Below are 17,090 nucleotides of genomic sequence, written 5' to 3'. Positions count from 1 at the left end.
TATTGATGAAAAATGTGGCAGTATGTAGCTTTTCAAACATGAAAATTAAATATGAAATAGATTCCAGCAAATGCAGAACCCAGTCTGGCAATTTTGGAGAGTATAGTTTGGAGGATACTTAAACATTTATTAAGTTAGCTATGTACCAGACACTTGTTTAATTTTTTTTACGTGATTGTCTCATTTAATTGTTACTACTTATGAGACAACTATTTCCATTTTACAAGTAAGGAATTGGGGTCTTAAGAAGGGCTAAGTAGTTAGGAGTCACAACTATTCAGTGACAGGATACTACCTATAATTATAGTTTTAAATTTAAGTTATTTGTAGAGTTAAGTATTGTTTCTGGTCATTCTTTTTATGTAGTCTCATGTACTTAATTTCTTTCTGTCAAGTTTTTCCCACGATTTGTGGGATGCTTAAGTTTTTTGTTTTTGTTGTTGTTTTTTTTTTTTTTTTTTTTGGTAACAGGGATTGAACCCAAGGGCACTTAACTTCTGAGCCACAACCCCAGTCCTTTTTATTTTTAATTTTGAGACAGGTTTTGCTAAATTGCTTAGGGTCTGGCTAATATGGTGAGGCTGGGTTTGAACTTGTGTTCCTCCTGTCTCAGCCTCCTGAGCTTCTGGCATTACAGGTGTGTGCCACCACACCTGGCTTGGAATACTTACTCTATAATTTGTACCTAAATGATAATAAATAAAACCAATAGCTTTTAATATGGTAATTTTTATATGATGTCCCACTTAAAATCAGTCTCATTATATAGACTGTAATCTTAACTTTCCTCTCTAGTTACTAAAGTTTGCGTGTTCTCTTTACTTAGTAATTACCTATCTCTTGGAAAAAAGTCTTAATATCACTGACAAGGATTTTCAGGTAGCATTACTATACTTGGATCTTTATGAATTATATATTGGCTATAAAGCTTTGAAGTTTCTAATGCATAATTCTAATTTACATGTGTCATTAATAAATAACTGAAATATTTTTATCAATTTTATTTTCTTCTATGTTTTGATAGAATAGCTTAGATATATTCTAAAATTTTATGGTCAACGATCCTATTTTTAATTTTTCTGAGAGTAACATCATAATCTTTGTAGTCAAGACATTAAAATAGGATTTTTTTGTCTTTTAAGAGTCACTTCAAACCACTTCTTACTTGGTCAAATCTGTCATTGTTGAATTATGTAAGGCACATCCCTTCTCTTGCCTTTCTTTTTTTTTCTTCCACCCCCTCAGGGCAGCAAGTGATGGCTATTGAGTTTCTTTCTGACATAGATTTCAGGATTTATTGGTCACAGTAAATGTTGATTGTAATATGTAGCTTGCTGTCTTTAACAACAACTTCCCCCATTGTTATTTTATTCTTGCCATATCACAAGTGGAAAAATAACTTAGACAATGTATTTAAAATACACAGAAGTTATAGCTGTAAGATGGTCATTATGGTAAGACTTCTCAGTTACACCAAATATCAGCAAGAATTTCAAGTAATAAATTTGGATACCTGCATTTTGGGACCAAACGTTTTCAGATTTCAAAAGAAGTTATCTCACCCAGCTGGGTGGTGTATGCCTGTAATCCCAGCAGTTTGGGAGGCTTAGGAAGGAGGATCTCACCTTGAAAGCCATCCTAAGCAATTTAGAGAGGCTCTAAGCAACTAAGTGAGACCCTGTCTCTAAATAAAATATTTTTAAAAGGCTGAGAGTGTGGCTCAGTGGTTAAGTGCCCCTAGGTTCAATCCCTAATTAAAAAAAAAAAAAAAAAAAGAAGTCATCTCACTTGCTCTCTTTATTGCTGAAGGAAAAGTAGTTCAGATGTTTAATTCAGTCTTTCTTGCATATGTGTGTTTGTATGTGTGTGTAACAAAATAACTCAGTGGATCTTTTTCTATATCAGATAGACTAGTGATATTTCTTTTCATGCTTTGCCATTTTTATTTTTTTTAACTCTTTTTTATATCTATTTATTTATTTTTTTATGTGGTGCTGAGGATCGAACCCAGTGCCTCACATGTGCGAAGCAAGCGCTCTGCCACTGAGCCATAGCCCCAACCCTGCCATTTTATTATATTGAGGACCAAACCTTTCAGTTTATTTTGAACTACATATTTTAAAAATTGCTTAAATAAATTTTTGTAAAATACATAACCACGTGGACAGAAGTTATACTTTCATGTAAATCGTTAGCATCCAGAAAAATTGGCACACTTATTATACATTCCAATGAAATCTGAATCTAAACAACCTATTTAATAGTTTTCTTATTATACATTCTCTTCTTCCACGAGGAAGAAGACATGGGGTATATTTCCCCTCAAAAGACAACTAAAAAGATTGATAAAGATTGACAACTAAAGAACATTCTAAGCTAGGCGTAGTCAAGCATGCCTTAATCCCAGCTACTCAGGATGTGAGGCAGGATTACAAGGTTCAGGCCAGCCTGGGCAATATAGTAAGATATCTCAGTTTCATTAAGAACTATGGGTTAGTTCAGTGGTAATGCACTTGTCTACCATGCATGAGGCCCTGGGTTCAGTCACCAGTACTGAAAGAAATGAATATTCTGAAGTGTGAGTGATCATGATTGCTTAAACAAAGAAAAAATTCAAGCAGAGTTCCTGCCTCATTCTGATCCTTTAGAAGTTTTCAAAGTTAACACTAAAACACAACACTTACTACAACCTTCCTATCCTAAAACTTTTGGATAATTATATTCAATTATTTCTAGTCTCATTTTTTAAATCCCTTTTAACTGTCATGTCTGACATATGTCTTATTTTAAGTTACTTTATATCCTTTTTGGAGCCAAGTAGAATATAAATTATAGGTTAATATTCTATTTGAGCAGTTATTGAAAGTAGTGCTATAATTAAGAGGTATGAGTAGATGGATGGGAAGATTTCATTTTCATTTGACTATAAAAAGAAGAAGAATATTATTATAGTACTTATAAAGTGTGTTACATGTTCTAGAAAATGGTAGAGTAGGAAGAATTCTTTTTGAATAGGCTCCAGTTACTCCTGCCTGCCAAGTAGTAGCATATTTTTCTTGAAATTGTATATTTTTACACAAAATTATCCCATATCTCTTTATCTTTTTTTATCTCCAAGATTAAATTGTTCATTCCCTATCTTTAAAGGAAGAATCTGATACACTGACTTACGCTAAAGAGTTTTTTGGGGGAGCAGAGGGGTGCTTGGGATTGAACTCAGGTTTTTGCATATGCTAGACATGTGCTCTATCTCCAAACTACACTTGAAGCCATTACACTGAAGGTCTTGATGATAGCTTCTAACATATCATTCCTCTTTGACTTTGTTAATATTTGAAAAGGTTATGTTCAGAGGTTAGGATACATTAACCTTTTTTTTTTTTTAAAAATTCAATACAAATATTACAGGTAAAGAATATATTTAGCAGAAAGAGCCTGCCCGACACCTGCAAAATTATGTCTGTGCTGGGCCACAACTAATAATTTTCATCGTAATTAGACATAAATGTAGTGAATGCTGACCCAGTGCTAGGTATTGTACTAGCTGGGAAGGATATTAAGGTTTTTAATAATAGCTTGCATATTTTTTGTGCTTCTTGGATCCTGTCCTCAAATAACTCAGGCTAGAAAACTATAAACATGGTTACAAAATGAGATGATAAATTCACTAATAAAAATATGTACAATGTTGAGAGTAATTAGATATTTATTCTGTCAGGGTTATCAAAGAAGTTGTAAACTGAATTTATGTATGAAGAATGAATAGTTGATTAGGAATAGAATGAGATTGGCAGGACTGGAGATGTAGCACAGTAGCAAAATTGCTTACCTAGCATGTGTGAAGCCCTGGATTCATACCTGGTCCTACAAAATATGAGGTGGGTGGGAGAAAGAATAGTGGGGAGGAATGGGGAACGATTATTTAATGATTAAGAGTTTTGAATGGTAAAAATGTTTTTGGAAACATTACAAACAAAAATTATAAAACATTGTAACTAATGCTACTGAATCATACTCTTTAAATTGGCCAATTTTATGTTATATATAATTTACTACAATAAAATTTAAACTAAAATGAAAAGCTGATATGATTAAGAGTTATTGATATTGTCCATTGGTTCCTGGAAAGTGCCCTGATTTATGATATGAAATGATTAAATGTATATTAAAAAAATATTTGTATTTTATGTTGTTAATCTAACGTACAGTGTATAGTTAAGATGCAGGCTTCTGTGTTTTTTAAAAGATAATTAGTAAATTACTCCATCAGTTCATTTTTCCAATCCTCAGCACCTACCATTGTGCCTGGCATGTACTAAGTCCACATTAAATAAATAATCATAATTATAAATACTTGAGTCAATGGAAAAGCTAAGGAAATACCGTAGACATAACAGCCTAAGGACCTACCAGTAGAAGAGGTGTTTGACAGGAGTAAGTTAATATAAGAAAAGCTTAAGTCTAATCACCACTAGATGAGAATCAATACCAAAAATCTTAACTATTGTACTTTTTGATTAAAAAGTGGGTAAAGTGTAAGGAACAGAAATTTACTTTGAAAAATGGCTAGTGAAACCATTAGAAAACTGGCAGTTTTTAAATTTGGGATTGATTTTGCTGTAATCAGTTCTTGGTAAACCTTTTTTGCCCCTTCTGTTTTTTTTTTTTTTTGTCTATTCTAAACCTCTTAACAGACTTTTATAAGAATGGGAAAGCATTTTGTCTTAAATATCCATTTGATAAATTACACAGAGTGTAATAAACATAGACTTTAAGGTAAAAATTGTTTGATAAAAAGATTTTTTTTGCTAAATTATAATTAAATGTTTCCTCTACCATGAGATAAGTATTCTTCTAGTGTCCTATTATTTAAAAGAAAGGAAAAAGTTGAAAGATTAAATTTAAATTCATACTTGAAAAAGTCTTTAGGAAATAATTATTATTACCATCATTTGAAAAATTTAAGTTGATTTTTTTTTTACAAAGTTCAGCAGTACTCATACCCAACTAATGTATGACTTTCAATAGATTTATAAAGAAAGCTAAATTTAAAAATAGTTGCTTTCAACTGGTGGATTAACTATGGTATATCTAAGCAATGGCATTACTCAGCAGTAAAGAGGAATGAATTACACGTTCAACTATATGGATAAATGTCAGAAGCATTTTATATGAAAGAAGTCAGACCTATATGGGTACTACTAAATAATTTCATTTATTTTGATAATCTGATTATGACCTTGACGAGTAAATGAATGAATAGCATTTTGAAGATAAGGGGATTAAATAATTGGACTCTAAGGAGTTATAAAATATGTTGAAGTCATATGGGGAGTGATATAAAGGCTTGAGGTGGAAAGAAATCTGTGAACCAGATGATGACTTCATTCACCAAATGAATGACTGTAGATTAATATGTAGTATGTAATGAGCAGCAGAGCCTTTAAGAAGTATGTTCCAAGTGAATTTGCCCTAGTGATCTAGAAGATATAGTAAATCAAATACTACCAGCCCACTCCCAACCTTAAGGTACCTGGGTAGTAATATCAGGAAAAGCCTTAAGTCAGAAAAGAAGATAGCACTTTCAGAAGAAGGTGAGATTACACTGGGAGTTTAAACTGTGGAACAGTTTGGTAAGAGCACAGGGGAGGGTTTTAGGATAGGAAAAAAGGAGGGCTGCATGAGTGGGACGGAAGAAGAGAATGGAAGACACAGTGGAGTTTAGAATGTCTCTGCTGTTACTTGGAGGAAAATGGGCCTAAGGTCCAGAAAAACTTGTCCCACCATCCATGGTGATTGGTTTCAGCAAATGCAGGCGCAGTTCATGGACTTCAAACTCAGTTCACATAATGATTTCAGTCCCTAAAACTGTAGTCACTAAACTTTTTGGCTAGCCACCGAGTACACAGGTAGTCATTTAGGGTTTTCTTAGTGAATTGAAACCATGTACTTGGTACCAGAGAAAGCCAAAGGCCTCGTTCTCGTTTTCTTTTGACACTGCCAAGGATTGAATGGTGGGTATCACACATCCTAGGCAATTACTTTACCAATGCTCCATCTCCAGGCCTACTTCTCATATTCTTAACTTGCTCTGTGATACATTTAGTTTAGGATTTTGCTCTTTGCTGTTTATTTTCTGTCATGCTACTTGGACTTTAGGAGTGATAAGCATTTAACTGCATTACTAGATGTATATAGGAAAAGAGCTTGATTAGTCACTTAAACCATCTTAAATCAGACGTATTTCCCTAAGTTTTAAGTAAAATAGCTCAGTGGTAGAGCATTCACCTAGCAAGTATGAAGCCCTAGGTTCGATCCTCAGCACCACTTAAAAATAAATAAAATAAAGGTATTGTGTCCAACTACAACTAATAAATAAATAAATATCAAGAAAGTTTTAAGTAAAATATATAATATTAACAGTTTAGCATATTTTAATATAATCGCACAATGCATCCTGTTATAGTTTGTCTAAATTTTAAATACTTTTATTTTGCTGCATTTTATAGTATTTTACTAGCATATTTTATATTCTTTTGAATTCTTTAAAGTAATTTTGATTATTGGTAAATGCTTAGAAATATAAAGTATGACCTATTTTGTTTAGGTTAAAACTGCATTATCTTGGATATAATACCTTGAAATTGTATCGTTGATAAAATTTTAAATAATTATCTTGTGAGAGAAGAAAGTTTCAATTGGTAGAACCATGGTTCTCTTCTGTTAACTTTTTATACGATTTACCAAGAATGTACCATCCGTTAACCACCAGTTAAAGACAGTGTGCCTTTAAAAAGTAGTTCAATTCAGTATTGGGGGAGGGAGTGGGGGAAAATATGCAAAGCAGTCCAAGAAGTTGTTCAAATGAGAAAGGAAAGCTTAATACAAAATTTCCTCATGAGGTTGGTGGGTTTGCAGCTAATTTTACAGCTGTGATATATGAAATAAATTTATTTAAAAGAACCTCTTGTTTTTAAATACTTTGGCTTATTATATAGTTCAGTTTTCCAAATGTATACATACCGATCTGTTTAAAATACAGTTTTTGTTTTCATGTTCATAACCTGTAATTTCACTTATTTTTTAACATTTTTTTAACATGTTTCTTACAGGATGGAGGTTTGCTTCTGAATAACCCTTCAGCATTAGCAATGCATGAGTGTAAATGTCTTTGGCCGGATGTCCCACTAGAGTGTATAGTATCCCTGGGCACTGGACGTTATGAGAGTGATGTGAGAAATACTGCAACATACACAAGCCTGAAAACCAAACTTTCTAATGTTATCAACAGTGCTACAGACACAGAAGGTTAGTTTGTTTCTGTTACTTCAAGATACTTCAACTTAAGAGTGATTAGTTTTTGGTAGATAGAACTGTTGATCTTAACTTCATATGAGTGTCGTATCTATATTGTGGGCCTAGGAAACACATGGGAATAAGTATTTTGTTTTCCTTTTTCCTCACTTTTATTAGAGTTACCCTAAGTAGAGACTGCTTTCCACCTAGGAGCTGGTGCTCTCTTTGCTTCCTTATAATTGGAGGAATATCACAAAAGCCTGAATGGAGATTCTATAGCCAGTTAAGAAAGCAAAAAGCACAAAAGAAGTCAGATTGGTTCGAATGTACACATAATAATATTGTGAGAGTATTTATGGAATTAGATTATTAGTGATGTGGAGGCAAACTGGAATTAAATAAATTATCGCTTCCTTTCTTCCTGAATCCATTTAAAATCCATCTAGCATGTAAATCAAATCACCTTCCTCTTCAAAACCCCTTAGACTTTCTATAACATGTGGAACAAAATTCAACAGCCTCTCTCTCTGAAATTTATCATACATGCCCTATAAGACCTAGCCTTTGAATATATCTCTTCTTCCTCTCAAAGCCACTCTTTGATTCTTATTATTTCTCAAACTTACTAAGAATCCTTCTGCCTCAGGGCCTCTGCAGATGCTGTACTCTCTTTGTAAGGCTCTTTCCCCAGGTATGTGCTTGACCCTTACTTCATTCAGGTCTCTGCTCAAATGTCATTTCCTCAGAGAGACCTTTCCTGACCACTTGCCCAGCTTCCTACCACGTACCCTGTTTCTAGTCTTCTTTCTTTTGTTTTTTTTATTTTACTCTTGGAGCATTGTTTTATTATGGATATACAATATCATAATACTTATTTGTTTACTTATTTCTTAGTCCCACAAGTATGTGAGGCAAAGGGCTAGAGATGTAGCTCAGTGGTAGAGCATTGCCTGCCATGTGTGAGGCTCAATGTTTAATCCCTAGCAGTTGCTTTGCCTTACCCCAGTTTACCACTGACTCCAGGGCATGGCATGTACTGGGCAGTCGGAGAGTATATTTTGAATTTCTAGTTTGAATTTTGTTTTAACATTCTTTGTAGTACTGTTTTATTTTTATGTGTGTGAAATGCATTATTAAATTTAAAGAATTATCATTTAACAGCTTCTTATTTCTAAATGTCATTCTTTGCATATCAGCATGTTGTTGACTGTATCATTAACCTAAATGAGGATTTTCAACTCCCCACTAAGGTCTTTTATCTTTAAATGAAAACCAACAAAAAGCAGATAAATTCTTATCATCTGAAATTTTATTGTTACATTAATAGGATATTGTTTTTTTCTCAGCTTTATTATAATTGACAGATAAAACTTTATATACTTAAGGTATACAACATGGGTGTTTTAATATAAGTATACCTTATGTAATGATTCGTACAGCCAAACTAATTAATGTATCCATCACCCACAAGGTTACCATTTTGTGGGATGGGCAATGGAAACACTTAAGATCTACTCCCTTAGAAAATGTAGAGCATACAAGATATTATTATTAACTATAGTCACCATACTATACATTTCACTTGTAGAACTTATTATCTTATAAAGTTTATATTCTTTGATCAATATCTTCCCATCCCCAGCCCCCAGGCACCTACCATCCTATTCTCTGTTTCTCTGGGTATTTTAGATTCTATATATGGAATGATATCATGCAATATTTGTTTTCAGTGTCTGGCTTATTTCACTTGGTATAATGTTCTTCTGGTTCATCTGTGTTGTTGCAAATTGCTGGGCTTATTCTTTTTTTAGGCTGAATAAAATTCCACTGTGTGTGGGATAAACAGTGGTTATTTCCATATATTGGTAATTATGAGAAATGTTGCAGCAAACATGCAAATGCAAATATCTCTTCAAGATTGTTATTTAAGGGCTGGGGTTGTGGCTCAGTGGTAGAGTGCTTGCCTTGCCTGTGTGAGGCACTGGGTTCGATTCTCAGCACCACATATAAATGAATGGTTAAAATAAAGGTCCATCAACAACTAAAAAAAAAATATTTTAAAAAAAGATTCTTATTTATTTCCTTCGGATGTATATCCAGAGTGGGACTGCTAGATCATATGATGGTTCTAAGTTTACCAGGGATTGAACTCAGGGGCACTCAACCACTGAGCCACATCCCCAGCCCTATTTTGTATCTTATTTAGAGACGGGTCTCACTGAGTTGCTTAGCGCCTCACCATTGCTGAGGCCGACTTTGAGTTCACAATCCTCATGTCTCAGCCTCCTGAGCTGCTGGGATTACAGGCGTGTGATACCATGTCAGGCCTAATTTTAGTTTTTGGAGGAACCTCTATGCTGTTTTGCATATGTCTGCACCAGTTTGTATTTCCACCAACAGTACATGGTGGTTCTCTTCTTTCCACATCATCACCTGAACTTGTTATCTCTTGCCTTTAATAACCAACCTAATAGGTGTGATTTGGTATCTCATTGTGATTTTGTTTTGCATTTCTCTGATGATTCAATAAAATATTCTTGCCATTAGCCATCTGCTGAGACACAGCTTTTAAAAAAATTTTTTTTTAGTTGTTGATAGACCTTTATTTTATTTATTTATTTTTTTGTGGTGCTGAAAATTGAACCCAGTGCCTCACACACTCTAGGCAAGTGCTGTACCACAGAGCCACAACCCCAGCAAGAGACACAGCTTTAATCATCCAGCTTCATAATACTTAATTTAGTACCTCCTGTAAACCATGTCATCAGCCCTTGTGGAATTTTCTAGAAATATGAAATGCTGCTTCAGTGTACTTACACTCTAGTTAATGATACAAGTACATGAATAGTATAATAATGTTAACTTTGAAAAAAATGTGGTAAGAATTTTATTGAGGCATATAATTACTGATACTAGATTGTTATGTCCTGCAAAGACAGTAAATTCATGTGGTTCAACGTCGTATATAATTAATAGGGCCCAGATATTTCCTTTTACCATTAACAATTGGACAAAACAGTTGTTTTCACAAATTAGATGACAGGCAGCATACAAAAGGTATTTCTGAGAGAAAGAAAAATGAATGAGGTAATCATCAAGATTACCCAGCTTGCTACCTGAAAAGTTTTTATACTTAGCACATAGAGGGAGAACCCAAAACAATAGATAATTCTCTTGGAGTTCAGTAAACAGAATTTGGAGTTTAGAGATGTAAAGGAAACAAGAATTATAATACAAGATACCACAGAGAAGCAACTACATAAGTAATAAATAGTGCACCAGAGATAATGCAGCAGAGTCCCTTTGGTCTTTGATCAAGTACTGATCTGTGCATCCATGTGAGGAAACTACTCAAGGCAGAGGAAAGATCCACCAAAAAGGATTAGACAAAATAATACTTGGAGCTCATGTGGAACCAGAATAGCTTTAATTTCCATCAACTAGATTTTCATCAATGAGAAAGGCCTTGTTATACACGGGATCTGTGGTGGAGTCCATAGAAGTAGTAATAGCATCAAATTAGTTCTAGACTAAGAAATGCTTTAGATCCACCCTAGGAAAGCTTAAAAAAAATCAGATTGAGTTCAACTACCATCAAAGCTTAAAAGAAGCCATAAACACACACACACACACACACACACAAATACACATTTAATCCAATTAACATCATCGTTGTTTGACCTAAAAGCCAACAATATATGAAGGAATTCAACAAATTCCCTGTATACAGATATGTAAAACCCAGAATGTCAGGCATTCAGTAAAAAAAAAATGTGTAGGCATACAAAGAAGCAAGAAAAGACAGCCCTTAACCTGGAGAAACCCAAACAAAAATTGGAACAGACCTAAATATTAAACCAATGACAGAATTAGCTGACAAGGATATTATAGTAGCTACTGTAAGCCTTCTCCTTGTGTTCAATAAACTGGAGGAGACAATAAGAAAGGACTTAATTTCTCGAGGTAAAAAATGCAATATCTCAAAATATGCACTTGCAGTTCTCCATAAACACTTGCAGAAAATAGAAGAGGAGGGAATATTCTCTAGCTTATTTTAAAAGACCAGCATGAATTACCCTGATATTAATACATTATATTCTTAAAACCCCAGAAAAACTCCAGTCACTATTTCTCATTAATATGCATGCAGAAATCCATAAAGTATAATAATAAATCTAATTCAGCAAATATATTAAAAGGAAAATACATATAATATGTACAACAAGGGTTCATTTCATGAATATGGGATTACTTAACAATAAAAAATTAGTGTCATTCACCATCTCAACTAAAAAAGAAAAAACATCCTTTCAGTAAATGCAAAAAAAAAAATCTGATAAAATCTAACATGCATTCAGATAAAAACTGAGCAAATTAGGAACAGAGGGAGCTTCCTCAACCTGAAAAAGGGCATAAACAAAATAATAGAGCTAGCATCATATTTAATGCTGAAAGACTGAATACTTTCCCCACCTAAAACCAAGAACAGAGTAAGAATTCTGTTCTTACCACCTTTGATCTTGAGCAGGTTAAGATTTTTAAAATAGAACACAAAAAGCATGAACCAATAAAGTCAACACTGTTCTAGAAGTTTGTTCCAATGCTATAAGGCAATAAAGGAAAGACACGAGAAGTAAAATGGACAATATGGTTATCTATGTTGATAATCCTAAAGGAATCTATAAAAATGCCACTAAAACTAAAATTGAGTTTAGCAAGTTTAAATAACAAGGTCAATATGCGAAAGTCGGTTGTATTTCTGCATACTAGCAATGAACAATTGGAAACTTAAATAGATATGTACATAGATCAATAGATATCATTTATAATAGCATAAAAATATTAGAGCTGGGATTGTGGTTCAGAGGTAGAACACTTGCCTAGCATGTGTGAGATACTGGATTTGATCCTCAGCACCACATAAAAATAAATAAATAAAATAAAGGTATTGGGTCCATCTACAACTAAGAATATATTTTTTAAAAGCATTAAATACTTAACTACATAACAAATTGTGCAAGACCTAAATATTGAAAACTATACAACATTACTGAGAAATTAAATAAATAAATCAGTAGATACACCATGCCAGTGACTTAAAAATCTCAATATTGTTAAGGTATCAGATCAAAAATTGACCTGTAGACTCAGTGCAGTTCCTATGAAAATCCAAACTGACTTTTGGGGGGCTAAAAATAAACAAATACTATAAAATATATGCTGATGTGCTGGGGTTATGGCTCAGTGGTAGAGTGTTTACCTGGTACATGTGAATCACTGGGTTTGAGCCTCAGCACCTCATAAAAAGAAATATATAAAGGTACTGTCAATCTACAATTAAGAATTAAAAAAAAATTTTTTTTAAGTATACAGATGTTTTCCAAAGAACCTAGAATAGCCAACACAATAGTGAAAAAAGAAGAAAGTTGGAATACTTATCTTTCCAATTTCAAGACTGTAAGACTATAGTTAGAAAGGAATTGCAGTATTTGAAGAGAGATAGACATGTAGATTAATAGCATATAACATAGTTCAGAAATTGATTCATTATTTAAATTCAGAAGATTTTTGATAACGATGCCAGGGTAACTCAATAAGGAAAGATTTTTCAACAGATGATGAGACAATTAGATACCTGAGTCCAAAAAGTTGAATTTGACCCTTCACACCACATACAAAAATTAACTTGAAATAGGTTATTAGACCTAGTATGTAAGAGGTCTAAATTTCTAGATGGATATGCTGGATAAGATAATTTTTAAATATGTTTTTATAAATTGACACAGTATTGAACACAGTTCAAACACAGTTATAAATGGACACAGTATCAAACCCAGTGCCTCACAGGGCCTCAGACATGCTAGGTAAGAACTCTACCAATGAGTCACAATCCCAGCCCTGGAGAAAATCTTAATGATCTTGAGTAGGTTAAGATTTTTAAAATGGAACACAAAAAGCATGAACCAATAAAGAAACAACAGTTAAATTAGTACTGCGGTTCACCAATTTTGCTTTTCAAAAAAACACTTTTAATAAAATGAAATGTCAAGCCACAGACTGAAAGAAAATATTTGTAAAACCTTGTGTGTGTGAATGTGTGCACACGTACATGCAACATGAAGGAATATCTAAAGAACATGCAATTCAGTGGGGAAAATGTAGGCCAAAGATTTGAAAAGAAACTTCATTGAAGAAAACAAATGACTAATAAGTACACGAAAAGCTTCTCAGCACCATTAGTCATTCGATGAAAATTAAAACCACAAGATATTGCTACTTGCCTTCTAGTATGTCAAAATGGTATGGCCATTTTGGAAGACAATATGGTAGTTCTTAAAAAAAAAAAAAAGTAAACATACACTTTTACCATATGACCCAGGAATTTTATTCCTAGGTTTTTACCCAAGAGAAATGGAATAATATGTCTACACAAAGACTTAAGTGTAAATGTTATTGCAGGATTATTCCTAAAGCTAAAAACTGAAGAGAGCCACAATCAGAACTGAGAACAAAATCTGATAAAACTACATAATGAAACACTTACTCAGCAATAAGAAGAACTGTTGGTATATGATATACTGTGGATGAGTCTCAAAGCATTTTGCCAAGCGAAAGGAGGTAGACAGATCTACAGAATTAGGATTCTGTTTGTATGAAATGCTAGAAAAGGCAAAGGGTAGGGGAGAACCAACTTTTAAGGAACTTGAAGGAATTGGGGGGGGATTGAAATGCCTTGTCATGATTCTTTGCTGTTAAGTTTGTCAAATTATATAGTTAAAATAGGTATATTTTATTGCATATAAATTATACCTCAATAAAGATAATCCTCAAAAATGTTGGAAAGAGAAAAGAGAGTATTGGAACAAGTATCCTAATTTAGCATAATGTATATGGTATTTGGGGAAGATGAATTTCATTTTGAAGTTCTGTTCATTGTTATGAATTCTATATACTCCTACTGTTTGAGTAATAAACAAATCTTTGTAATGGACTTATAAGGAAGATAATTTAAATAATGATGAATAGATCATTGTAGAATAACTCACTCTCTCACCCTCTCTTACCCACCTTTTACCCTCCTTTTTTGTTTTAACAGAAGTCCATGTAATGCTTGATGGCCTGTTACCTCCTGACACCTATTTTAGATTCAATCCTGTCATGTGTGAAAACATACCTCTTGATGAAAGTCGAAATGAAAAACTGGATCAGCTGCAGTTGGAAGGGTTGAAGTATATAGAAAGAAATGAACAAAAAATGAAAAAAGTTGCGAAAATTTTAAGTCAAGAAAAAACAACTCTGCAAAAAATTAATGATTGGATAAAGTTAAAAACTGACATGTATGAAGGTCTTCCATTCTTTTCAAAATTGTGATGAGTGTATGCATATGTTCTGAAAAAGAAAGCCTATTCAGAAGGCCCGCCAGATTCAGTAAGGAATTGTGGTCAACATCAGTTAACTTTGAAATACTTATGAATTCTGGGGAATCCTGAAAATGACAGTGCTTTGAGGAGTTTGCACAGTACAGAAATATGCTTGGTTACAGAATTCAAATGGGAATTAGGTTTTTTAAGATGTTAACAGTTAACTAAGCTTTAGGAATTTTACTATTGTGCTAGTTTTAATAGATGTTGGTGTTAAATTGTTTGATGTTTGAGAAATCATTAATATATGTGCCAAACAAGAAACTGAGAATATCATATTATCCTTTGTATTTTTGCTTAGTCATCAAAATCATGTAGAATTCATGTGATCACTGATTTTCTTTCATGTCAGAAAGTTAATTTCTTCTTACACTTACATATTTTTTCATTAGCTGCATTCTGCAATCCTTTTACTGTACCATCATCTACATATATGCAGAAAGTGGAATTTTCTTTGTTAAAATACTTTTACATTTGAAATAAGAAATAAGCGATACTGTTTTCTATTCAAAATTTGCTTATTTCAACATTGTTTGGTTAAAGAAATAGGTGATGTTCCAATGAGCCACCTTTTCCCCCTGAAATTTCAAGATGATAAATTTGTGTTTACCTTTCTAGATTTAACTTTATCATTTGCTGTTACAAAATTAATTTTTTGAAGTTACTGAGAAAATAGTTCTATCATCAACAAAAATAAATTACTGAAATAATCTATTATTAAAGGGTAATGTCATTTTGAATTTTTTATTGTTCACAGTATAGCTCCCCATTTCTTATAGCATTTGACCCCACCTATGAGCAGTAATACATAAACAAATTGTTAGGCTTCTTACTTCATTAACTCCTTTAACCATCTGGATTTCACAGAAGTTAAAACATTGCCTTGAAACGTTGTGCCAAACAGATTCATTTTTGTAGTGTTATTTATTTGCCATGTAAATCATGTCTAGATTTCCCAAGAAAAATAAATGTAAGAACCCTTTGCTTTGTACTTATAAGCTAAAGCTTACCCTGTCGCCCAGATTGTCATATTGCTGCTTTTTAACATTGATTCTCAGAAGCAATGAGACATTCTAAGAGTGCTGGGAGGAGTTGGCAGTATGGATGTTGATGGTGTGTCTGCTGCACAGGCCTTCTGTGACTTTGAGGAAGATGGACAATGTCTCTGGGCTTTAGATATTTTACTTGCAAAAAGAGGCAAGCTAACTCTAAAATTTTGTGACATCTAAATTACTTTGTTTTTAGGCACAGGATAAGTAAGCTTCCAGTGACTGCTGAAAATAATGTAAAATAGCCCTTTCAGATCACAAATATATACAAACTTTTATACAACTAGGACAACTTATAAATGTAAGAAAATACAGATAACTGGAATTATGAATATTTGGGGTGAATTCTTTGTTATAAAGCAAATTTCAAGCACAATAAAGTAAAATTTACAGTGCACGTTTTTATAAGGTCACTCTTTCTGCAACCTGACACACTTCATCTGTTTTGCAGCTGATGTTTACTCTCAGTTCCTTGTTTGTGCTTGGCCAATTATTTTTCTCTTGAAAGGGATAATACACAAGTAAACTCTGGTCGTAGCTTCTTTCTTCAACCGCATAGCATGACATCTACGTAGTAGGTACATCCAGTTGTGTGGTGCACTAGTTTTCAATTGTTCCTGTCCCCATTTGTACTTGAAACTGGTTATCTGAACAACTGTGTAATTCACCTGAGATAACCTGCATTTTATAATGAGGCCAGTGCTTTCTTTGTTGAAAAACAACCCAAAAAGAAGATTCTGTAAATATGCAAGAGAAAGATAGGAAAAGATATTCAAATGAATTTCCAATCCTATACAATGACTGCCATTCTCAAAGAAGCAATGAGGAATAATAATCTGCTTTATGAAATGTAATAAATCCTCCAACTCAATTATATTGAAAAATAGAATAAAAATTATTTTGATGCTCAGGCCCTCCTGGCTGTCTTGTTTATTATTTCTGTAATAAATGATATACTGGAAATATTTCAGTTCTGTTCTTGCTGCAGATATTATTCTTTATTAAAAATAGTTCCTTAGATGGAGTTGTCCCTAGAGGCACAGAGGCTGCATGGGATTTCCCTTAGTGGGTGGAGAGCACCCAAGCTGGGTTATAATTATACTGTGTACTTCTTCCCCTCCTACACCACATTTTTATCCAGGAGAAAACAGACGTCAAAGGAATCTTTTGAGAGGGAATGAAGTCACAAAAAGCCTGCATGCAGTCTGAGGGGACAGAGGGGAGCCTTTCAGCTTTGTTTTGATGATAGGGAGGAGCTCCCTTTGAGCTTTTTAACCCCAGAGAGTAGTTACAGCCCCCTCCTTTTCATGTATGATGGAGTTGC

At 33.4% G+C, this 17,090-nt stretch overlaps 1 protein-coding gene across 2 annotated transcripts in view; it reads left to right on the top strand.

The window, feature by feature from the left end:
- The window catches only part of Pnpla8 (patatin like domain 8, phospholipase A2), a 39,725-nt gene extending 23,046 nt beyond the window's left edge, over nt 1-16,679 (top strand). For both annotated transcript variants that reach the window (XM_027932724.3, XM_027932725.3), the window contains 2 exons: nt 7,113-7,308; nt 14,393-16,679. In XM_027932724.3, coding sequence (XP_027788525.1) covers nt 7,113-7,308; nt 14,393-14,667 — 471 coding nt within the window. In that variant the 3' untranslated portion in view covers nt 14,668-16,679. The remainder of the gene's footprint in view (nt 1-7,112; nt 7,309-14,392) is intronic.
- The last annotated feature ends 411 nt before the right edge of the window (nt 16,680-17,090 follow it).

This window comes from Marmota flaviventris, chromosome 1 (assembly GCF_047511675.1).
Source record: "Marmota flaviventris isolate mMarFla1 chromosome 1, mMarFla1.hap1, whole genome shotgun sequence".
Taxonomy (NCBI): domain Eukaryota; kingdom Metazoa; phylum Chordata; class Mammalia; order Rodentia; family Sciuridae; genus Marmota; species Marmota flaviventris.
Note: the sequence above shows the minus strand (reverse complement) of the source record. Positions and strands in the feature narration are given on the sequence as shown.